The sequence below is a fragment of the Nannobrachium achirus genome, assembly GCF_963921795.1.
Source record: "Nannobrachium achirus genome assembly, chromosome: 2".
Lineage (NCBI taxonomy): Eukaryota > Metazoa > Chordata > Actinopteri > Myctophiformes > Myctophidae > Nannobrachium > Nannobrachium achirus.
The window spans coordinates 73871159-73897272 of NC_137811.1; the positions used below are offsets into that span (position 1 = coordinate 73871159).

Here is a 26114-nt window from a genome sequence, read left to right on the forward strand (position 1 = left end):
TGACTTTCGCCAGATGGTGACAGCATTGCGTTGCATTGCTTACCATCTGGGCTCGCTCCGGCAGAACCGATGTAAGGGGCGGGCCATTTTTTCAAATTCTATAGCAGGTGATTGGATATGGCCGTCTCTCTGTCACAGTCTGGGAGTGCCAACTCCAACCACTCATATTGGCCTGTCTGCATGACGTTGCACCCAGAATCTGCCTCCTGGGTTTCCACGTGGTCTGCAATCAGACTCTATTGGCTCAGAGCCGCTCAGAGCCCGCCCATAGCTGCCGCTGATTGGTCCGGCCCGGGACTTTACGAGTGTTATCAACTCTGCCGGACCGAGCCCAGATGGTAAAGCAATGCAACGCAATGCTGCCACCATCTGGCGAAATTCAGGTTAAAATTTCATGCTTCTTTCATAAAGTGCACGATTACATCGAAATACTGCCCGAAACGCCTGGACTAAAAGGAGACATGTCGGAGTGGCGGGGTGTAACCGCACTGCGAGCATGTAGATCGGCTATTTTTGAAAAGTCGTGAACATTTGTGCAAGTTTTCCAGACTTTTCAAAAATAGCAGATCTAATAATAATAATAATCTTCATTGTCCCCGAAGGGAAATTTGTTTTCACAGTCTGTTCAAACAAAGAAACAACACATAACCATATAACAACACAAACATATCATAAAAACAGATCATCAGTACCCCACTGTACACAGAAAAAAAAAACTCTTAACGCCGGGGGCGATTGTTTAGCAGATTGTTAAAGGACCTACACCATGAATTTTCACTTTTCCTATTTTAAAACCTTTTTTTGGGGTCCCACTGGCACCTTCTATCCTCACAAAGTCCTATTTCTGACCATTGTGTCTTTCTCTGGTTTTGGGAAGACAGAGATGAAAAGCTTTCCACGGGTTCTCAGAACAGTGCTGTTCTGAGAGTTGATCCGTGTGACGTCACACGGATTCCCGTTTTTTTTTTTTTTTTTAAACATTTTTTTTCAAAAAATTTCTTTTTCAAAACATTTTTTTTTCAAAAATTTGTCTTTTTTCAAAAAACTATTTTTTTTCAAAACTTTTTTTTCAAAAACTTTTTTTTTTCAAAAAACCTTTTTTTTTTAACTTTTTTTTTTTCAAAAAACTTTTTTTTTTTCAAAAAACTTTTTTTTTCAAAAAACTTTTCTTTTTTCAAAAAACTTTTTTTTCAATTTTTTTTTTTTTTCAAAACATTTTTTTTTTTTTTACTTTTTTTTTATACATAAATACAATGCAGGTGGGGTTGATTGTCTAATGTAGATTAACTTTCTGTAATGTCTGGTCTAGCAACGGTCGCCCTGTGTCATTTGACAGTAGGCCTATAACATACAACATAGGCCTACAGTAGGCTATAATCAGAGCTGCAACATTATCCTATTTTTGTATTGGCCCAATATTAACATTATTTGTTGTCAACGTGGGGTCCGGGGAGGAGTGAAGAGGAGGGGAGGGGGGAGGGGTGGAAAAACCCCACTAGATGCGCCCCTGAGCAAACAGAGGCCGTTTTGGTATTGCAGCTGGAGAGCCTCATTATAGTAGAGCTAGAACAAACAAAAAGAATGGTCAGAGTGTTTGTTGAGGGTTAAAACCTGTCTAAGACTCAATTTTGAGCATATATTTATACAAAAAATATAGTTTTAAAAGCATGGTGTAGGCCCTTTAAGTGCAGCAATGGCTCAGGGGACAAAACTCCTTTTAAACCGAACTTTGTGCCACGCCAAGGTTCTGTATCTTCGCCCAGATGGCATGAGGTCGAAGTGATGCAGAGGATGGTCAGTGTCACTTGTTATTGAGAGTGCTAAGCGTGTAATGGCCTGGGATGGTGTGGGAAGTCCAATGATCTTGGAAGCAATACGGGTAATACTGTAACGTTTGTTTCTGTTTGGCATGGACAGTATGGTGAAGAAACATGCAGAGCAGTACAACAGAACAGGTTGTATAATGCTTTTGTACAGTAATAACAGAAGAGCAGAATAAAGCAGAAAAGATTATGGTTAGTGGTTCAAATGACACAGATTTGTGTTCAGGCCTAAGCAGACAAAACAAAGCATTATGATTAGGGCTGGGACTAGATTAAAAAAATGAATCGCATGTTTAATCGCATATTAATATTTGACCTGAGAAGCATTTTTTTCAAGTAAAACACATTTTGTTGTACGAGTGAATCAACAAGTTTTTTAAATCAAAATTTCGCATCCACTGGGCCAAGCAAAGCGCTCTGATCGGCTACTTCTCCCTTTGCGTTTGTTGTCTCTTCTTGGTTGGTGCATCGCTATGATCAGTATGCCCGAAACTGAAGGTTCTGTGGTGCGAAAACTAAGTGCGATTAAAATGCGTAATTTTTTTAAAATTGTGTTAACTCATACCCCGCCATTTGCAAATACCTTCGTACTTTCATATGCCTCTGTCTCCATAGACTTCCATGTAATTCATTGTGCACTGATAATGTCATGTCCATGCCTAGATCATGCACCACGTGTGTGCACATTGCTCACAGCTTTCAAACAAAAAAATCCAAATGGAAATCCGTTCAGGCATTCATGATATAGCAGCCATTATGTTATAAAAAGAAAAATCTTCAAAAACGGCCCAAACTCGGGGTTGGCACAGGGGTGGTACCAATACAAACTCGGGAAACTCGGGGTTGGCACCAGATGTGTTAAAGTCCCAGCCCTAATTATTATAAATCATGTTCATCTCTCTCTCTCTCTCTCTCTCTCCTCTCTCTCTCTCTCTCTCTCCTCTCTCTCTCTCTCTCTCTCTCTCTCTCTCTCTCTCCAGACTACGCAGAGCCTGACATGGCCGCCGTGGCTGCGGCGGCTGCAGCGGCGGCGTTGGGGGGGTCGTCGGGGGGCCAGAAGGCGGGGTCTACGTTCCGCCCCGCCCCCCTGGAGGAGGGCTACACCACGCCCTTCACCACGCCCTTCAGCCACTACGACACGCCCGGCCCCGCCCTGCTGCCCGAGTACGCCGAGCCCCTCCCCCCCGAGCCCGAGTACGCTACACCGTTCAGCGAGCAGCCCGCCCCCGAGCCCCCCGCCGCGGCGTCCCCCTGCCCCCCCCGCCGCAACGCACAGCCATACCGACCACCCCCACCAGGTGGGCCCGTCGCTTATTACGTAATCGTCTAATCGGGATTATTTGACAAAATTGCAATTATTTTCACATAATCGTTTCCATGTTGAAAAATGTTCATATATTTTCAAAGCAGATCTGCTATTTCCACTATCGATGTACATTTTTCAAGTATAAAGTTGTCAAATATCTCAGTAATTTCTTTGTATATCTAGGTTCTTATGTGTCATATCTGCCATGTCAAAGCCTTACAAGCCAAACAGAAATGTAATTGTCAACGACAAAAAAAAAAAAAAACACAAATCGTTAATCGCAATCATTTGAATGACAATTAATCGTCATGTAAAACTAAAATGCCACAATACTTTTGACAGCTGTACCACCAGGGGGCGCACCGTGTGGTGAAACCTGCCAGGACAGCGTCATCGTCCGTCCAGCCTCCGTACGACTGCCCCTCCCACCGGGTGCTGTCCAATGGCTACTGCACCCCGTCCACGCAGGGCCACGCCCCCGGCCACGCCCACGGCCACGCCCACGCTGCCCGCCCGCCCAGCGCCATCTACGCCGAGCCCCAGTGAGGAGGGACGGCCCCCGGACGCCAAGCGACGGCACACAAACTGCGGAGAGAAAAGAAGCGTCTTTGAGACGGACCAGGTGCACCTAAATGGACTCACCGTTACTCAGGACACAGAACCCGGACATCTTTTTTTGTTTTGTTTTTCCCTCATTATCTAACCTCTACTAATGACCACACAGAACAGACTTCAAAGTCGGTGTCTTCCCGCCAAGACGTTTTGGAGCGCTAAACATGCAGTGAACGATGTCGTCTCTTTAATGCAACGGGAATCTGTTCCATCACGTTTTGGAACCGTTGCCGGAAACCGGTTTTATCTTCACTGTTCCATCTGTATACACACTCTCAGAGTTACAGACCTGTAAGGGTCCATTTGGTTCCATTAGTACACTCTCAGAGTTACAGACCTGTAAGGGTCCAGTTGGTTCCATTATTACACTCTCAGAGTTACAGACCTGTAAGGGTCCATTTGGTTCCATTTGTACACTCTCAGAGTTACGGACCCGTAAGGGTCCATTTGGTTCCATTTGTGCACTCTCAGAGTTACGGACCCGTAAGGGTCCATTTGGTTCCATTAGTACACTCTCAGAGTTACGGACCCGTAAGGGTTCATTTGGTTCCATTAGTACACTCTCAGAGTTACAGATCCGTAAGGGTCCATTTGGTTCCATTAGTACACTCTCAGAGTTACAGACCTGTAAGGGTCCATTTGGTTCCATTTGTGTACACTCTCAGAGTTACAGACCTGTAAGGGTCCATTTGGTTCCATTTGTACACTCTCAGAGTTACAGACCTGTAAGGGTCCATTTGGTTCCATTAGTACACTCTCAGAGTCACATACCTGTAAGGGTCCATTTGGTTCCATTATTACACTCTCAGAGTTACGGACCCGTAAGGGTCCATTTGGTTCCATTAGTACACTCTTAGAGTTACGGACCCGTAAGGGTCCATTTGGTTCCATTTGTACACTCTCAGAGTTACAGACCTGTAAGGGTCCATTTGGTTCCATTTGTACACTCTCAGAGTTACAGACCTGTAAGGGTCCATTTGGTTCCATTTGTACACTCTCAGAGTTACGGACCTGTAAGGGTCCATTTGGTTCCATTAGTACACTCTCAGAGTTACAGACCCGTAAGGGTCCATTTGGTCACTCTCAGAGTTACAGACCTGTAAGGGTCCATTTGGTCACTCTCAGAGTTACAGACCTGTAAGGGTCCATTTGGTCACTCTCAGAGTTACAGACCTGTAAGGGTCCATTTGGTCACTCTCAGAGTTACAGACCTGTAAGGGTCCATTTGGTCACTCTCAGAGTTACAGACCTGTAAGGGTCCATTTGGTCACTCTCAAAGAGTTACTTTTCGTCCACTGCCAAATGGACCCGTAGTCCCGTACCTCTCGGGGCTGAATGAAAAAAACACATTAGATTTTACTAGTGTGATTTGATTGATTTCCATCCAATAACATTCAACTGTTGCATTGCATACGTGTATTTGTATATGTTTATATAAACCATGTACTGTATGATGCTAAATGAAAGACAAGTCTAACTACAGTCTGTCTGATATCTGCTTTATTAATGCAGTCTTTGTTGAATGGATCACAGACTACACTTTCCACATGGTACCAAATAATACAGATCCTGTCAAATGTCATAATTCATAATTCCATGAACACAATTACCAGTAAAACTCTGAAAGTGATAAAGGACAACTTTGTTCATATTTTAGATTGTATTTGGAGAAAATCAAGGATGAGTGTTAGAATGTTTACATTTACTCCTTTCTATCGTTTTAGAGATTGTAATGGTTTTTATTTCAGTGGTTGGGGGCATGCGTACAAGTGGCTGAATATATGTATCTTTAGACACAATAAGACCATTCTTCCCATCTTTCATGGGCAGATGTGACTTACTGTATGGGGGCTGCCTAGTAGTGTTACTCTAACTAGTAATATAGAAATTGCTGGCTTATTGCGCTAAACATGCTAAAACGATAGACAAAGTAAATGAAAACACTTTAACACTCACTCATCTTTTCTTTTCTCTTATTACAATCTAAAATATGAACCCTTGTTGTAAAACAAAAAGTTGAAATAATGTACATTTAATAATGCATGGTGTCTGACAACAGCTGGCAGTTTGTGAGTTGAATGAGAATACTGAGGAGAAATATAAACCGTTTATTCGCATTAACATAATACTGTTAAAGGGATATTTCACTTTCAAAAAAACTTTTGGTAATTGTATCGTCTAATCAGGCTTTTATGAACACCCTGAACAGTTTTTAATTAGCTTGATTGAATATTTAGATATTTGATGTAAATGTTACCCGGCCCTCCAGGCCCAGGGCCTCTCCCCACACACACCCATTGTAACTTCAAACTCCATTTTAACCATGATAGATTCATTAAAAACACCCATTATTTTTTCTGGTGACTCATTCTACCCTCCTAATACGTGAGCAGGCCGTGTTTTTTCGATAACCTTTTTTAATAATAATATCTTTTTCTATTTAATTTTTTCCATTTTCCCCAAATAATTATTACAAATAAAAGAAGAAAGTTATCGAAAAAACACGGCCTGCTCACGTATTAGGAGGGTATTATGAGTCACCAGAAAAAAATAATGGGTGTTTTAATGAATCTATCATGGTTAAAATGGAGTTTGAAGTTACAATGTGTGTGTGTGTGTGTGTGTGTGTGTGTGTGTGTGTGTGTGTGTGTGTGTGTGTGTGTGTGTGTGTGTGTGTGTGTGTGTGTGTGTGTGTGTGTGTGTGTGTGTGTGTGTGTGTGTGTGTGTGTGTGTGTGTGTGTGTGTGTGTGTGGAGAAAAGCCCATAAGCTGTTAACCTGATGAAAGTGGAATATCCCTTTAATGAGCAGAAATATAAACACGTTCATTCACATTGACATAATACTGTTGAAGCGCCAACATGTCAAACTCAAGGTTGTTGCGGTTATAAGATATGACCACAAGATGGCTCTATTGAGCCACACACATGTCCCACTGGTTAAACCTCTACCTGTTGATCACCGGGTTGCATTGTGAGGATGTGAACGTTGTCAAAATGACTTCTTAACACAATGATTGTTAAAACACTCATTTTAGATACAAAGGCACAACGAGATTTATGTCGTAGGACAATAGCAGTTTGTTTAACCCATTAAGACCTGAACAATACCTAAAAAAAAGGCTTCTAAATCCTAATGGTTTTCTGAAGAGAGTGGTGCAACAACTTATTTTTTTAAATTCCAATATTTTTATCCCATTTTTTTCACCCAGTGCCAATTGCCTAAGCCAGTGTTTCTCAACCCTGCTTCATCATGCAAGGCTGTCGCACAACAGTAGTGAAAACAGCAGATCTACGCGTTGTGTGCTTGTAGATCGGCTGTTTTCACTAGTTTAAATCATTTTTAAAATGATAAATACAATACTGGCTTTCAAGCAGTTTCAAGGGGCACACTTGACCCTTCTCAGGGGCACACCAAAGGTCCCCTTGGCACAGTGGTTGAGAAACACTGGCCTAAGCTGTAATCCTGGGCTCTGCGCTCCCTCTGCCAACCTGTGCTCAAACATTTTTTTACGTCAAGGACCCCCTCGAATTTTATATTTGACCGCGGACCCCCCATCTCAAATTATTTCGTCCCCAGGACCCCGTGAAAGAGATCCGAGTTATAAACATTCACTTAAAAAAAAAAAGATATATATGTATATGTGGCGGAGAGAGTTGCAGCCCCAGCCTGAAGCCTCAAACGTCTAGTATCTGCCCTTGTTCCATAGGGACATCCCTTTGGAGTATATGGTTAAGATATTGGACTTGCACGCGGGAGACCTGAGTTCGAGGCCGGGTGGGGAGGTTTGGATCACATATAGGATTTGCACACATTTTCATGATAAAAAAAATGGCAGATCTTCAATCTCATAGCGTGGATCCTGGTGCCACGCTGTTAGCTTGTATATCTGTTATTTTTCAATAGTCAAAATATCAGAAGAATAATGGTTAAAGTGGTTACAGATGCGTTCCCGGTCTAATGGGTCGAGTATCAACGAGTCACAACATAATTGTTATATTCTGATCCATTGTGATTCAAACTGCTGCTACCGTCCTGAACATGAAGGTGCTATGAATACAAAATAAAACACATTTACAGTCAAAATACATGGGCTTATCTTACACTGCAGAACCATCTAACACAGTGCTTCTCAAAGCTTTTAAAATGGAACCACCAAATGTACCTGTAAGGGTTAGGTCCATTTGGTTCCATTTGTACACCCACAGAGTTACAGAGCTGTAAGGGTCCATTTGGTTCCATTTGTACACCCACAGAGTTACAGAGCTGTAAAGGTCCATTTGGTTCCATTTGTACACCCACAGAGTTACAGAGCTGTAAGGGTCCATTTGGTTCCATTTGTACACCCACAGAGTTACAGAGCTGTAAGGGTCCATTTGGTTCCATTTGTACACCCACAGAGTTACAGAGCTGTAAAGGTCCATTGGTTCCATTTGTACACCCACGGAGTTACAGAGCTGTAAGGGTCCATTTGTTCCATTTGTACACCCACAGAGTTACAGAGCTGTAAAGGTCCATTGGTTCCATTTGTACACCCACAGAGTTACAGAGCTGTAAAGGTCCATTGGTTCCATTTGTACACCCACAGAGTTACAGAGCTGTAAAGGTCCATTTGTTCCATTTGTACACCCACAGAGTTACAGAGCTGTAAAGGTCCATTTGTTCCATTTGTACACCCACAGAGTTACAGAGCTGTAAAGGTCCATTTGTTCCATTTGTACACCCACAGAGTTACAGAGCTGTAAAGGTCCATTGGTTCCATTTGTACACCCACAGAGTTACAGAGCTGTAAAGGTCCATTGGTTCCATTTGTACACCCACAGAGTTACAGAGCTGTAAGGCAGGGGTTCCCAAACCTTTTTTGTCTCAGGGCACCCCATAAATATATTTTTTAATCCGAGGCAGTGAGGCAGCCCTACATTATAATTTTCACTCCCAGCACCTTATATTTATAGCATATCGTCGTTGTCGGGTGGAAACCTTGTATGTCCAAAACCGTTCGTTTTGTATTTATCATCTATAAAATGTACTAAATTAGTGAAAACAGCAGATCTACAAGCACATCGCGAGGCGTTGTGTGCTTGTAGATCGGCTGTTTTCACTAGTTTTGTGTGACAGTCTTGTATGATGAAGCAGGGCTTTGCTTTACCAAAAGACGTACACATTTGAAACTTGGAGAGACGAGGTTTCTGCCCGACAGTGGCGATATTTTAGTGATTATGTTGCGAGGAAAACGTTGAGATAATAGTCATTTTGGTTAGAACTGACTGAAAATAACTTTGTACTTCAAGTTTAAAATTATGCTAAATATTCTTTTCAAATAAATTCCAAATATTATCAAATTATCTCGCGGCACCCCTGGACTGCCGTCGCGGCACCCCAGGGTGCCCCGTCACCCCAGGGTGCCCCGTCACCCACTTTGAAAACCCCTGCTGTAGAGGGTCCATTTGGACCCCTGGGGGTCCCTGGACCTCACTTTGAGAACCACTGGTCTGACCTAACTGTATACAGACGTTTCATTTGTTACATTTAACAAACTAGTTTCAATCAACCTCATCAATAAAACATGACGTAGGATCAATCAATCAACCTCATCAATAAAACATGACGTAGGATCAATCAATCAACCTCATCAATAAAACATGACGTAGGATCAATCAACCTCATCAATAAAACATGACGTAGGATCAATCAACCTCATCAATAAAACATGACGTAGGATCCAAGAAACTGTTATAAAACATGTTTAAAAGTGTGAATAAAAAGTATTTGATACATTTAAAACATTTCGTGAATCAGTCGATCGTGTTAAAATCTCTTTGTTAAAATATCCTGTGGATTGGAGTGCATGACGTTAACAACGCCACACGCACGCACGCACACACACACACACACACACACACACACAGAAAAATAGAAACACACACACCCTCTGAATTAATTCCCCAGCTAGCAGTGATTAGAGCAGTGATGGCTGAGTGGTTAGTGTCCTACCTAGGACTCTGGAGGCCCCAGAGGTTGCAGGTTCGATTCCCCGCTCCAGCTATCACTGCTCCCCTCCCCCGCGCTCCTTGTGGGAAGCACTGATTCAAGATGGGGTGCCATGAAAATAGCAGATCTACAAGCTTGTCGATCGGCTATTTTCAAATAGCCACGGTATAAAATAGGGCTAAAGTACATTAATGTATGTTTTATAATATAGTCATTTATATCTGCAAGGTAACTATAGTAACTAAAGTTTTCAAATAGTTGTAGTGGAGTAAAAGTACAATATTTGGATCCGAGATGTAGTGGAGTAGAAGTGAAAGTACTGAAAACTGGAAATACTCAAGTAAAGTACAAATACCTCAAAACTGTACTTAAGTACAATACTTAAGTAAATCAGGGTTCCCACACATCTTTACCAATTCATTTCCAAAACTTTTCCAAAACCTTTCCAGAATATTTAACCCAATTTCCAGGACTATATAACAATAATTCAGCTCAATAACGAGTCGATTACTCCTATGCGCAACGCCCAAAGACAGGTAGTGGTTCTCAACCTTTTCAGGCCGTGACTCCCGAAATAATCATATTTGAACTGGGGACCCCGACGAACACTAAGAGCAGAGGAATTTTGTATGACACGGTTTTATTGTGAAAATAGCCGATCTACATGCTGTAGAACTGCTATTTTCACAATTTCTGCCTTTAATATTTGACAATTTGGCCAATGTTTAATTTGTCATTTCAGAGGTATTAACAAAATCTACAACCAAAGACAATGCATAGCTATTTTTTCCAGGACCTTCCAGGACCCTTGCGCAATTCCCAAACTTTTCCAGTACTGGAGAAATATTTGTTCTAATTTCAAAATATTTCCAGGAATGTCATGACTGTGGGAACCCTGGTAAATGTACTTAGTAGGGCACGGTGGTGCAGTGGTTAGCACTTCACCTCCCAGCCAGAAGGTCCTGGGTTCAATTCCCGCAGGGGGAAGCTGTGGGCGCTGGGGGTGTGTTCCTCCCTCCGCGTCATCAGCACCCACAGCCACACCCTAGGTGGGGTTGGCGATGGGGCCTTTCTGTGGTGAGTTTGTATGTTCTCCCCGTGTCTCCTTGGGCATAGGCCCTCACACAAAAACATGCAGTAGTCCTGGTTTCTATACTACCTCCCCCTAGCCAGCCGGGTGCTCCCCAATGTCCCCTGGTGCGGCAGGGGGAGAGCGGAAACCAGGACTACAGGTTAGGTAGTCACCGGGTGAGAAAAATGGGTTGCAAAAAACGTGGGATAAAAAACATTTAGAAAAACATTTTTTTTACTTAGTTACTTTACACCACTGGCTCTTTCAGGTCAGTCTACTCCCTTGGCGTTCAGCCTGTCCTCAGGCGCTGTCTCTCCCTCTCCTGCTCCCTCAGAGTAGTGTGTCAGAGCCTGGTGTCTGTTCCTGGACGGGGCGTCCTTGAAGCACAGGCCGCAGTCCTCGCACGCGTACGGCAGCCCCGCCCCCGGGCGGGGCTTGTTGTCATCAGCGGGAGCTCTGCTGGAGCCCGCAGCGGCGTTCTGCGACGTGTCACCGCCAGCGGCGCCCCGGGTCGACGACGACGAAGAGGTGGACCCCCTGGGCCGGCCGGGCGCGGGGCCCCGGTACAGCCCCCCCGTGACCCCGGAGGAGGCGGCGGCGGCGGGGGGCTCGGGGAGGATGCCGTGCACGGCGCGGTAGTGGAAGCGGATGCCCGAGCGGTTGGAGAAGGCCTTGCCACACAGGCTGCACAGGAAGGGGCGCTCGCCCGTGTGGATGCGCACGTGGATCTTCAGAGCTCCGGACTGCGTGAAACACTTCCCACACTGTAGAGAGACACAACACAACCTGAACATTAATAATAATAATGCATTTGATTTATAACGCACTTTACATTCAAGAATCTCAAAGTGCTACAAGGTTAAAAGCAAGGCATAAAATGGCAGACAATCAGTTTATAATAGGCTACTAAAACAAGTTTCAAGGAAAATGTTAAACTAAGCAACACATGGCAAGTACAGATAAAATAATAAAAATATAAAACAATAAGAAGGCAAGTCCCAGTAAAATTAAGAAAAGGCTTTGTTAAAAAGGTAGGTTTTTAGTCCCTTTTTAAAAACGTCAGTGGACTGTGGTGCTCTCAAGTGGTCGGGGAGGGAGTTCCACAGAGTTGGGGCCGTAGAGCTGAAACATTGAAACTCTTCCCACACTGCAGAGAAACAACACAACCTGAACATTGAAACTCTTCCCACACTGTAGAGAGAAACAACACAACCTGAACATTGAAACTCTTCCCACACTGCAGGGAGAAACAACACTACCTGAACATTGAAACTCTTCCCACACTGTAGAGAAACAACACAACCTGAACATTGAAACTCTTCCCACACTGCAGAGAGAAACAACACAACCTGAACATTGAAACTCTTCCCACACTGCAGGGAGAAACAACACTACCTGAACATTGAAACTCTTCCCACACTGCAGAGAGAAACAACACAACCTGAACATTGAAACTCTTCCCACACTGCAGAGAGAAACAACACAACCTGAACATTGAAACTCTTCCCACACTGCAGGGAGAAACAACACTACCTGAACATTGAAACTCTTCCCACACTGCAGAGAGAAACAACACTACCTGAACATTGAAACTCTTCCCACACTGCAGGGAGAAACAACACTACCTGAACATTGAAACTCTTCCCACACTGTAGAGAAACAACACTACCTGAACATTGAAACTCTTCCCACACTGCAGGGAGAAACAACACAACGTGAACAGTCAGAACTTCATCTAAGCTCTTAGCTGCACGTTCTAACTTTTCATGGATGTCCGGTGTTTACACAAAACAAACACTAAATAGACAGCTTACATTTTGGGCAGGTGAAAAACAGGCTTCCTCACTATCTGTATATTGGTTAATACCTGTGTGCAAGTTGAGATCAATTGCTTAACCCTGGAGTCTACTTGATAAGAAAGAGACACTGGTGTCTACTTGACACCATGTCATACCACTGTTTTGAGGGGCACAAGGCCAAACTGAGGGGTTACAACAGCCATGGCCTCACTGAAATAACTGCCCTGAAAACAACACAAGTCGACAGACATCTAAAACAGAATAGAATATTGTGCAAAAAAGCACTGCAGGCGCCCCAGCACCCCGAATCATAACCGACTGCGGAAACTTCCCACTGGACTTCAAGCAACTCTGACTTCACAAGGTTGACATTTCTCTATTATAAATCCTTGTTTTGAGTGGTCTCATGTAATATTGTAATATTTTGAAATATGGACTTTTGATATTCATGAGCTGTATGCCATAAAAATTCAAAATCTTAACAAACACGGTTTGGAATAATTCACTGAATGTGCACTGTATCTCTAGAACATATGAAAGTTTCAAAAAATATAGAAAGAAAATCTTTACACAATAGTACACAGTACTAGATTGATCGGTATCCACCAACCTGTGTGCAGTGGTACGGTTTCTCCCCGGTGTGGGTGCGCTGGTGGGCCCGCACCCCGGCCAGGTGGGGGAAGCCGCGGCCGCAGTAGTTGCAGGAGTACGGCCGCTCGCCGGTGTGGATGCGCCGGTGGATCTTCAGCGCCCCCGACTGGCTGAAGCCCTTGCCGCAGTCGGCGCAGGCGTAGGGGCGCGCGCCCGTGTGAACGTTGAGGTGGATGCGCAGGTTGCTGTGGGAGTTGAAGGAGCGGCCGCACTCCGTGCAGATGAACCCGCCCTGTGGGGGACAGCAGGGGGGGGGGGGGGGTCAGTAGAGCAGGGGTTTTCAAAGGGGGCCACATTTGAAAATATTAACCCCCGTGCCTTAGTGGATCCTCAGAGTTACTACAGGGGGTCCTCCAAATCCTTTTGAGATAGAAACTTTTTCTCGTTTTTTATGTTAACCACTTGAACCCCAACGTCCATATCTGAGAACTTTGGCCAAAAATAGCAGATCTACAAGCTCCACGACGCCTCGCGCTGCGAGGGGTCGTGAGCTTGTAGATCGGCTATTTTCGGCAAAGAGGTTTGGTGTGGAGGGGAAAAAGGGCAGACTAAGTACAGAGTGAAATGTCAAGTTTATTAAGTATTGACGGTTGCTACATTTTCACTGTCCATCCCAATGCTAAAAGGTGGATTAAGTATTATGTTTCAAATGGTTCTTCCAAGTTGTTGTGTCATTATCTAACAATGACTAAGTGGATGTATGACTTGTAAAAATGTGAGTGATCAAATAAACTAAACTAAACAGATTCATATATGACAGGTCTGGGGTTCAAAACTCAGGATGAACATTTTCAATGTACAATTTGGATTCTAAAAGTTGGGTTAACTATTACATTCCCGATTATATCTCTATGCCAGTCTGGCTCAATAGATAAACACCTCTACCCCTGACAGAATGACTGAATCTACTAGATACACCCTCTTATGACCAGGGTTCATTATGACAACTGCAATTTAGGTTGTTCTTTAAAACCATCTTATTAGAACACCCAGATTTACACTTTCATTGAAAGCACAATGTCTTAGTTTCAGATGATCAAAACTATAGCCGTTTCAACCAAGTTCTTTTTTAAATGTTTTTTGTTAAATCAAGTGCATTTGCAGTTTTCACTATTGACTTTTGAATCAAAAATAGCAGATCTACAACCTCACAACACATTGGCGTGGCATAAGATAATTTTGGGGTTTCTAAGCCAAAGGTTAAGGATTTACAATTACAGAGACATTTTCACTGAAATGCTAAAAGCTGGGTTGAGTATTAGGTTGTTGTTGTCATCTTGCAGGCCAGTGTGGCTCAAGAGATAAATATGTGATTTAAACACCGAAGGTTTGGGGTTCAAAGCTCCCAGAGGAACATTTTCACTAGCCTGGGTTCCAGCCCGACTGAACTCCACCCGTGAAAGAGGCTGACAACAGCAGGCTACATTTTCACTGTCCATCCCAATGCTAAAAGGTGGATTAACTATTACATTTCAAATGGTTCTTCCAAGTTGTTGTGGCTCAAGAGATAATTCAAGGGTTCATGTATGACAGGTCTGGGGTTCAAAACTCAGGATGAACATTTTCCTGTCCATTTGGATTCTAAAAGGTGGGTTAAGTATTACATTCCTAATTCCACTTGCATGCCAGTGTGGCTCAAAAGATAAATCAACGGCTCAAGCACCAAGGGTTGAAGGTTCAAAGCTCACACAAAACTTAAGGTCAACTCAAACAGCATTAAAAATCTCAATTTTCACTGTCCATTTGGATTCTAAAAGGTGGGTTAAGTATTACATTCCGGATTAAATCTCCATGCCAGCATGGCTCAATAGATAAATCAAAGGTTCAAGCACCATGGGTTGAAGGTTCAAAACTCGAACAAAACCAAAGTTCAACTCAAACAGCATTAAAAATCTAAATTTTCACTGTCCATTTGGATTCTAAAAAGTGGGTTAAGTATTACATTCCGGATTATTTCTCTATGCCAGCATGGCTCAATAGATAAATCAAATGTTCAAGCACCAAAGGTTGTAGGTTCAAAGCTCAAACAAAACTAAAGACCAAATAAAAAAACTCAAACAATGGCAAAAACCTCAAAAGCCTCAATGACAAAAGTCTCAATAAAATAACCTGGATGAAATAAAAATAAATGAGTAATACAATGTGTACAAAGAATACAAACAAAACGCAATGCCTCAAAACAATTAATAAATAATTAATTCTATAATGAATTATGTGTATTTCTTAAACTCCTCCCCCCTGGAGGCGGGCTTTATCTATGCTCCACCCTCTCCTACCGGAGCTAAAAGAGGGTGTGACGAGGGAGGTGGGCTGCTTCTATTCATTTCGCCTTAAAAAGACCAAAGTTAAAGACTTTCCAGTTGTCAGATTCAAACCCACAACCTTCATTGTTGGATAAGGATTGATTGATATCAATATGAAATTACATTTTAGTGTTAGACAACACTTTCAGTTTTAAAAGTGTCAAGGTTATTTTGTTTTGATCTGATAACTAATCCATTGTGACGAGATGTCTTCACTCCAGGTCTGTACAAAGATGTTGACCAGGGAAATGATATCTCAATAAATGTCATACTGCCCAGGACACTGGATAAGGCCAAGCCAAAACTGGCCTTATCCTTCTCTTTACTGGGGCCAACAACATGAAAACATCTGATGCCCACTGTTATGCTTAATTGTCCAATCATAATGTGACTAATGTATTTTATGCTGTACACATTCAACTATATATGTGAAATGATTATGTTTTGTACTCAGAGAAAACCATGGGTGAAAATGCTCTATACTGTACTTGTACAGTACAATTTAAACCCTGACTATATTTTCAATATAACTTATCAAAAAACGCATATTCCCCGGTGTGGTCTCCCTTTATTGTGTCTTCAAATCAATATGGGATATTCATTGACTCTGACAAACTGTGGTTTTACTCTGTGGGTGGAAACGTCTTCTGGAGAAGGAATATACAAATATGGGAATTAAACCAAAATCCCATCATTCATGTTGTGAGTCCTGTGCTTTACCACTGCACTACCAGGCTTTTCACACTAAAAAGAGGTCGGAGGTTATATTTAAAGTGAAAAGGAGAGCCAACAGGTCAATAGATGAAAATGCCCAGCAAACACCTCTACCCCTGACAGAGTGACTGAATCTACTAGATAGATACACCCTCTTATATCCAGGGTTCATTATGACAACTGCAATTTAGGTTGTTCTTTAAAACCATCTTAATAGAACACCCAGATTTACACTTTCATTGAAAGCACAATTAGTTTAAAAAAACTTGAAACTTAGTTTCAGGTGATCAAAACTATAGCAGTTTCAATGTTTTTTGTTAAATCAAGTGTGCATTTGCGGTTTTCACTTTTGACTGTTTAATACGAACATATGGCTTTTGCAAACAGTTTCTCATTGTGGTATTTAACCCCAGCTTCATTGATTAGTTAAATTAATAAAGTTTATTCAAGAAAACTTCTGAACTGCATTGCTCTGAGCTATTCTAATAACAAATTACATAATTATATTGAAAAAGACCACTTACATGTATTTATTGCACAAACATCCAATCATTTAAATAATACAACTGATAGCTGTACTGCAAACAATTTAGCTACACAAGTATGACGTTTTTTTTCATTGAATATGCCCATGTCAATACAGGAGCTACCAAACTTTTGACCAGGTTGTGACTCAAGAGATAGTCAAGAGGCAGAAGCAGGCCAAACTCCCAAAGGTTGATTCCACCAAACACAGGATCACAAGAATAACCTCAGGCATTATGTATGCGATAAGGTCTTGCTGCGCGGTCATTATGGCATATATGGACACGACGGGGTGATAATTCCCCGAGGCGGAGCCGAGGGGAATTATCAGCCCGAAGTGTCCATATATGCCATAATGACCAAGCAGCAAGACCTTATAGCACTTATTACCCGGCTAATACATAAAATTAATAATTTGACTCAAAACTAAAACAAAGTATTTCCTTGTGTACAGACGGCTGAAAGTGCGTCCCCCCGAGCGCAACACGGTCGCCTTGGAAAACAAGGAAGTGCTGGTCAAATAGAATCCATTTTCTGTTACTGCGTTGTCTATTTCTCGCCTCAAATGGTTTTTAAAACATTTTTCAGAGCAACGTTTAGTTGTAAATGATGCTGTGTGTTTGTTTACATGGCTGCCATGTTGGATACGGCACTAAATTCACGCAGCGCATCCTGACTGCAGCAGCTGTTATGAGCCTTTGATTAGGCAGCGGTGAATTATAGAGCGGAGCGGTCATTATACGCTCATAATTCACCGCTGATTTCAGCGCTCGACCAATCAGAATCAAGCTCCCAAACGAGCCGGGTAATAAACAGAGATATAACTACTACTGAACACTGTGAAAGCATTCAAGTACTGTCAGAGAAAGAATCAAGGAACCGAGGGTTTAAATACTCACAGGGTTAACCAGACACAGGTGAACACAAATGACAATCAACACAGGGATTGGCTGAGAGACTAACAGGACACAGGTGGAGAAAACCAGTAAGCACAGGACGGTGAGACAAGACAGGTAACAGTAACAAGGGTAGACAGGGAACATTTGGAACAATGATGCCTACAAAATAAAAGGAACACAAGAGCAAAGTAAAACCTACGGTAACTGAAAACAGGACACACTGAAATAATGCTACAAAATGAAACACAAGGATTTTCACACTAGCTAAATGTTATATTAATTTGACAGATTATGTACAAACTTCATGCAAATCAGTATACATATATGCTATATAGTCATGTGATGTCAGTTAGATCTTCCATGGTACTACTGACTGACTATGGTAGTGTCTATGGTGCTGGTAGGGTTAATGACTACAGTGATGACTCCTGATAAGGATCTTCCATGCAAGAGCCATGTCAGTGGTTCGTAAGCTCACGGTTTGAGGTTCTTGACCACATTTTCAAAGGTTCACTCTCCATGACTCCATCTAAATTCTACAAGGTTAAAGGGATATTTCACTTCAAAAAAGATATATACTTTTGGTCATTTTATCATCTAATCAGGCCTTTATGAACACACTGGACAGATTTTAATTTGCTTGATTCAATATTTAGATATTTGAAGTAAATGCTATCTGGATGGTGGTGTCTGATAAAATGAATACAAAATATCTAAATATTGACTCAAGCAAATTAAAATCTGTCCAGGGTGTTCATAAAAGCCTGATTAGACGATAAAATGACCAAAGGTTTTTTTAAAGGACAACTTCAGTTTTTTACAACAAGGGTTCATATTTTAGATTGTAATTAAAGAATATAAAAGATGAGTGTTAAATTGATTTCATTTACTTCTTTCTATTGTTTTAGAGATTCTTATTTCAGTGGTTGGGGGCATGCGTACAAGTGGCTAAATATGTCATTTTACACAGAATAAGCCCATTCCCAAGATACAATGCATCCTTTCATGGTTGGATGTGACTTATCGGGGCTAGAAGTGTTACTGTAAATAGCAATAAAGAAACTGCTGGCTTATGGTGTCTAAAAAGACATATTTAGCCACTTGTACGCATGCCCCCATGCGTACGCATGCCCCACATTTTAGCACGGTAAACACGATAAAACAATAGAACGAAGTAAATGAAAACATTTTAACATTACATTACAATCTAAAATATGAACCCTTGTTGTAAACAAACAAAGTTGTCCTTTAACGATCCTATCACACGGTAACTGCATGGTAACCATGGTGACAGATGTTTACCTGTTTGTTGGCGTGTTCAGAGCGCTGGTGATGCAGCAGCTGCGAGGGCCTGGCGAAGGAGGCGGGGCAGTGCATGCAGGGGTGTGGCAGTGAGGAGGAGGATGTGCCCCGCCCGCCGCCCGCCCCTTGTGCCCGCTGCTGCTGCTCCCCACCGTGCTGCTGGCGGCACAGGTGGGCGCAGGTGGCGAAGGCGTAGCAGGGGAAGGCGGCCTGCGGGGGGTGGGCTCTGCTGCCGCCGTGGGGGGGGTGGTGGTGGTGGTGGCGGTGACGGGCAGAGAGCTGCGGGCACGGCAGACAGGCAGCGAACGCACAGGGGTGGAAGTGGTGGCGTCCGTGGGACGAGTCTGCCCCCTCCTGGTGATGAAAGGCAAGTTACATTTTAGGCATGGAACTAACTTTATAGTATTACCCGTATTGCTTCCGAGATCATCAGACTTCCACACTCACACTGTCTGATATGAACAATAAGGCCATCACATGCTTAGCACTGTCATTAATAAATGACACTGATCATCCTCTGTATCGCTTCTTCCACCTCATGCCATCAGGGTGAAGATATAGAACCTTAATAAATGACACTGATCATCCTCTGCATCGCTTCTTCCACCTCATGCCATCAGGGTGAAGACACAGAACCTTAAAGTGGCACACGGTTGGGTTTAGCAGGAGTTTTGTCCCCTCAGCCATCGCTGCATTAAAGGACCATTTCACCTCTGGGACAAGCAGATCTTATTTTATTGTTGTTTGGGACGCGATCAACAGCATGCATCATATGATGCTTTATAGCATGCTGAAATACTAACATATCTAAAAACACAGATTGAACACAAAAATAATTGTGTTGATCGTGTCCCAAACAACAATAAAATAAACAAACTGCCTCGCCCCAGGCTCTAGGATGGTTTTCTGTGCAGTGGTGATGATCTGTCTTTGTTATATGTTTGTGTTGTGTTTATATGGCTTTGTGTTGTTTTTTGTTTGAACCTACTTGTGAAGACAAATTTCCCTTCGGGGACAATAAAGATTGTTATTATTAATTATTTGACAGAGGCTCTTACACTGTTCTATAACACTAACAGTGGTTCTCAAACATCTTTCTCTCAGGTTCATCCCTGTAAATCAAGGGTTCACAAACTTTTTTGTCTCAGGGCACCCCATACATATTTCTTTTAATCCGAGGCACCCCTACATTGAAACCTTGCATGTCCAAAACCGTTTGTTTTGTATTTATCATCTATAATATGCACTAAACTAGTGAAAACAGCAGATCTACAAGCACACAACGCCTCACATCGCGAGGCGTTGTGTGCTTGTAGATCGGCTGTTTTCACTAGTTTTGTGCAACAGTCTTGTATGATGAAGCAGGGCTTTGCTTTACCAAAAGACGTACACATTTGAAACTTGGAGATACAAGGTTTCTGCCCGACAGTGACGATATTTTAGTGATTATGTTGTGAGGGAAACGTTGAGATAATAGCCATTTTGGCTCAAACAGCACCCACTTTGAGACACCCTGCTCATACCTGCTGTCCCAGCAGCTGGGCGCAGGTCTGCAGGCTGCACAGGCAGGGGAACATTGGCAGGTGGTGGTGAGGGTGGTGGTGGGGGTGGGGCGGGGGGGAGCCGCGGGACCCCGAGCCCTCCGACGACGTCTGGTCCGAGGCCTGTCCCGGGCTGAGGGGGTCCCCGTCCCCCCGGGGGTCCCCGGCCCCCCGGGGGTCCCCGTCCTGGGCGGTGGTGCTGCTGCAGGGCTCTGAGGGGTCCTGGACGTGGGGGGGGGGGGGCGATATGAAAAAATACAATATCACAACATTTTCCCAAGCTGTATCACGATATACGATTTTATCACGATTCATTTTTCATACTGGTTTTGATGGTTATTTTTCAAGTTACTAGACAAAAAACGAAACTCTCTGGGTTCCTTTTGGGAGGTCTAAATTGAACTTTGCGAGTATGTAACTCTGATGAAACCCTTACGGGTCCATTTGGTTTCATTTGTATGCTGTCAGAGTTAAGTGGAGACCTTGACATTTTAAAGTGTGAGAACTACTGATTTATACCAAAATGTAGGTTGAAATTGAATTCTACAATGAATCTCTGTATTAACGATTAAACAGGATTTTTTTACAAGGCTCCCTCCTCAATTGTATCACGATATATACTGTACGATACCTCTGAAAAGGCGTATCGTGGAGACATTGTATCGTCTCAACGATAATCATCACCATGTCGCCCACCCCTACCTGGACGGGCAGACACAGGCCCTGGGGGGCCGAGGAGGACGAGGAGGACCCCCCCAGGGGTTTGGGGAGGCGGGACGATGAAGATGAGGAGGAGGAGAGAGGAGGAAGAGGAGCAGGAGGCTGCCTGGGCTTCAGCGTCTCAAAGACGGGAGGCGGGGAGGAGAAGGGACATCCTGGACACGTGCAGCCATGATGCTCTGCTGAAGCTGAGGAGACCAAACACAATAGGGGTCGACCGATACGGTGATTTTCATGTTCGATTTCGATATATCGATAAGTCGTGATCAAAGAGGCCGATAACCGATATTATGAACCGATATGCATTTTAAGTAAAAAAAGAAAAAAATGTATCCCCTAATTTGAAATGGTGGTTAATTAATGTATGTATTTTTCCCATCCTAAATGTCTAGACTAGAGGCTCACATCTAGTCGCCACATACTAGAATAGCGTTAAAAACATATTCCGCAGCAGGAAATCGTTGAAAATCAGTAACCAAGATGCAAAAAATAAATAAATAATAAAAAAATATATATCGAAAAAAAAATCAACTTTTTTTTCCGATATCGATATTTTGCAATATTAATACATTTTATGAATATCGACTTCGATTATCGCCCGTTTCGATAATCGGTCGATCCCTAATACACAATGTAAACATCTTTATATTGTGAAGGTAACACCATGGGCGCGGCGACCGCAGTTTTCCCGGTGAACCTGAGCGCAACGGTGGGGGCCGATGGGCAAGGAGGGTCGCGAGCTTATGAGAAACAACTGAAATAAGACCTTAAAACCTGGCGAAAACAGTTGCGTGCATTAGCGCAAGATGACGATAAAGGAAATCATTAAATGGAAAACATTAAATTAACTTCTGAAAAGGCTTCTAAGCCTACACTAGCCTACTAGTAAAACTAGTGGAACCGCGATCTTGCCACACGTGAATAATTGTGGTTGTAAACAATAACACAAACAATATAAATCCTTAGTCTAGTAGTGGGAAGAAGAGGTTATCATCATGGCCCCAAATAACTTGCAATTGAAATTGACAAGAGTGCCTCTCATTTCATAAAGCTATAACCTCTCCATCATGGGCAATAGTCAGTGGTGTGTGTTCCCCACACTCCCGCGCCCCCACCGTTGCGCTCAGGTTCACCGGAAAAACTGCGGTCGCATGGGCACGACCATGCAAATGTAAGTGCTCGAATTTGGCGGAAGTGCTGTGTTCAGACTGTTCACCCCCAAAATGACATTTTTTTCTATTGATTACTCACACCATGGAGACTTGAGTTCAATAATCAATAGAAAAAAAGTCCTTTTGGGGGTGAACTACTCCTCTAATGGAAGTTACGTCGTGCGGTGCAGGTCTGTTTACATCCCCCAGCAAAACGAACTAAAATAGATTGTAGCTCTTAATGTTTTTCTTTGGATAATATTGTTTATTGCGAACCAAAGGAGCAGGAGAAGTAGAACATATTTTTTTCTCAGTGGGGAATACGTTCGCTGTAGGAATAAAAAAATACTTCCGGATTCCGTATGACACTTGCCCTGTTTTTGCTTAGTTTTCTTTGACCCGTTAATCTAGCCAAGTTGGTTCCCAAACGTCCCATGTAATGGACTGATGGCCTATATACTGTTTTTATGCCACGCTTTTAAACCTGTAGCACTGTGAGGTTCATAAGAATGCAAATAGTGATGCCGCGATACGATATATATATATCGCATATCGGCGCGATATGAGCCAAAAAACGCATATCGATCATATCGTAATTCAGCTAAAAGAACGCTCCGATACAAGCACTCCATTGCAGCAGTCTGCTCCAGTGCTTCTATAACGCACAACGACCGCAGCAGCAGTACAACAGAGTGAACTCTGAAAAGCAACATGTGTTTTTGTGTTAACAAAGCCAGCAGACCCAACAGCAGCTCAGTGCAAAACTTTTTTTTTTTTTTTTTTATCCCTTGATTTTTGCAACCCATTTTTTTCACCCAGTGCCAATTGCCTATGTAATCCTGGGCTCTGCTCTCCCTCTGCCGCGCCTGGGGAGACAACGGACTGACCTCATGCTTCCTTCAATGCATGAGGAGTCCAAGTTGTTTCTTTTCACCTGACAGGGGGAATTTCCCCGGGATGGACGTAGCGCGTGGAAGGAACACGTTATTCCAACCAGTTCCTTTCCCCTCCATCAGGCACCCCGGCTGGCCAGGGGGAGGCATTATTGAGACCAGGATTACTGCATGTTTTTGTGAGGGTATCAACCCTAGGAGACACAGGGAGAACATGTAAACTCCACACAGAAAGGCCCTATCGCCGACCCCACATAGGGTGTGGGCGCTGATGACACGGAGGCAGAAACACGCCCCCAGCACCCACAGCGTCCCCCGGCGGGAATCGAAAACTATTATAAACAAATACCCTTTTTTTAACATTCCAGACTACAAAATCTGAAATAAATAGTAAATGTATAAAAGTGTGCCGCCTGCCCGATATATCATACATCATAGAAAGACTTAAAAATAATGTGCTGTATCATATCGGTCCATATCGTATCCAATTAGATGCTGCCACATCGTATATCGTATCGAAGGTGAAAAATCTATATCGCAGCATCACTAAATGTAAAGTGTGTTATAAATAAAATGTATTAATTGCGACCATCAGGTCGCAGTTACTGTCAAAACCTCGACCAGCTGTGAGTCCGTCCGTCCGTCCGTCAGTCAGTCAGTCAGTCAGTCAGTCAGTCAGTCAGTCAGTCAGTCAGTCTGTCTGTCACACTTCACACGTCACACTTTTGCCCCGCTCATATCTCCGCAACCGTTGCCCCCATCCATGCCAAATTTTGCACACACACTCCTTCCTGCCAAACCACAACCACAAATCATTTCTCACATGGCCCTCTTCTAGCGCCACCGTGAGGCCCATTCTTGCAAAACACATTTTTGGACACTGCTCCTACAAATGTTGCCCTAAAATCACGCAAATCGGTACACACTTGCTCTACACTCATGTCATCAACATGGATCTCTCCCATTTAGCGCCACCTTCAGGCCGATTTTTTAAAACACATTTTTGGACACTATTCCTACAGATTTTGCCCTAAAATTACACAAATCGCTACACAGCATCTCTACACTCAATGTCATCAACATGGATCTGTCCCATATAGCGCCACCTTCAGGCCGATTTTTTAAAACACATTTTTGGACACTGCTCCTACAGATTTTGCCCTAAAATCACGCAAATCGGTACACAGTATGTCTACACTCATCTCATCAATATGGATGTCCCATATAGCGCCACCATCAGGCCGATTTTTTCAACCACATTTTTGGACACTGCTCCTACACATTTTGCCCTAAAATCACGCTGCGACCTGACGGTCGCTTATCTCCCGATTAGGGAGTCTTACTGGTATTATTATCTCATTTAATGCCAGCCTATCACCACTAGAGGGCGCCCAGTGGCCAGAGAATAATAGAGATATGCTGGTAATGCATGCCCAAGCCCTGGAGCCATGACTTGCCAGAACACTTTCCTTTGTGCATGTACAGGAAGAGGATGAAGTTAGCTTGAAGTTAGCTATTGGCTACCAAGCATTTTAGATTTAGATTTTCGTCAACTTAGCCATGATTAAACCTTGCACACCTAATGCATGGGAGAAAAAACTGAGAAAATGAGCTCTAAAGATCCTGGATTGCATTGGAGTGGATGGTAAATATCAGCAAATATTTTTTTCAAAATTCTTTTATTTTTATTTTTATTTTTTATTAAAAAGCCGAACTATTTCGGGATAGGCACTCTGGGATGCGATAATAAAGCCGAACTAGTTCGGGATAGGCACTCAATGAGTTATTACTCACTGTCCCCTCCTCCTCGTCTGTCTCTCATCTGTCCAGTGCGATCTGCCTGTGTCTGTCGGTGGTGAGCTGCTGGGTCCGTCTTGTCCTGGTGTTGGGGTACCGGGGGTACTCTGTCCTGGTGTTGGGGTACCGGGGGTACTCTGTCCTGGTGTTGGGGTACCGGGGGTACTCTGTCCTGGTGTTGGGGTACCGGGGGTACTCTGTCCTGGGCTCTGCTCTGGGCTAGGGGTGCCAGGCCGGCCCCCTTCAGGCCCAGGGCGTCGGCCCCCGGCCCGGCCACGCCCCCGGCCACGCCCCAGGCCAGGTGGAAGGCGTCCTGGTGGTGCTGCGGTCCTCCAGACGTCAGCAGGTCTCCTATGAACTGCTGCATCTCCAGCCAGGAGCTCTGACCATGCTGAGGACACACACACACACACACACACACGCACACACACACACACACACACACACACACACACACACACTAGTGTTGTCAAAAATATCGATTTATCGAAAAGTATCGATTTTGAATATAGTATCGATTTTCAATATGACTTTTCCATAGTTTCAATAATATCGATAATATCGATAAATTTGATCAGTTTTTACCTCTCTCGTTGGTTTACACCAACATTAATTTTATGTTTTTCCTTCCTACTTTGGCTTATTCCTAGTTATTTTAAAGGCCTATTTGTACTTAGAATGTGAAAAAATCAAAGGCAGGCCTTTAAAAAGTGCACTACCATCTACCTCAAGAAGTTCTGTATTTTTCTTTAAATAAAAATAAACATTTTTGCACTGAAATCGCTTTGGTTGCGTGGTATCGAAAATGGTATCGAGTATCGAAATGTTTCAAAATATCGTATCGAAGTTAGAAATCCAGTATCGTGACAAGCCTAACACACACACACACACACACACACACACACACACACACACACACACACACACACACACACACACACACACACACACACACACACATCTATATGTCAGGGGTCTTCAATAGAGGGTCCGGGATAGGGATGGAGCACTAAACAA

At 43.2% G+C, this 26114-nt stretch overlaps 2 protein-coding genes across 2 annotated transcripts in view; one reads left to right on the plus strand and one right to left on the minus strand.

Moving 5' to 3' along the window:
• LOC308294790 (discoidin, CUB and LCCL domain-containing protein 1) overlaps positions 1 to 5141 on the plus strand; it is a 66700-nt gene extending 61559 nt beyond the window's left edge. Inside the window, exons 15-16 of the mRNA XM_080737649.1 lie at positions 2804 to 3121; positions 3472 to 5141. Of these exons, the coding sequence (XP_080593775.1) occupies positions 2804 to 3121; positions 3472 to 3761 (608 nt within the window). The 3' untranslated portion in view covers positions 3762 to 5141. The remainder of the gene's footprint in view (positions 1 to 2803; positions 3122 to 3471) is intronic.
• A 5700-nt stretch (positions 5142 to 10841) lies between these two features.
• On the minus strand, positions 10842 to 25230 carry LOC308300497 (uncharacterized protein). Its single transcript, XM_080744341.1, has 6 exons — positions 25095 to 25230; positions 21239 to 21444; positions 20519 to 20758; positions 18996 to 19349; positions 13212 to 13484; positions 10842 to 11566 (listed from the first exon to the last, which is right to left on the minus strand). Exons 1-6 carry the CDS (start codon positions 25120 to 25122, stop codon positions 11072 to 11074), a joined length of 1596 nt encoding a protein of 531 aa, XP_080600467.1. The 5' UTR covers positions 25123 to 25230; the 3' UTR covers positions 10842 to 11071.
• Positions 25231 to 26114: the final 884 nt, after the last annotated feature.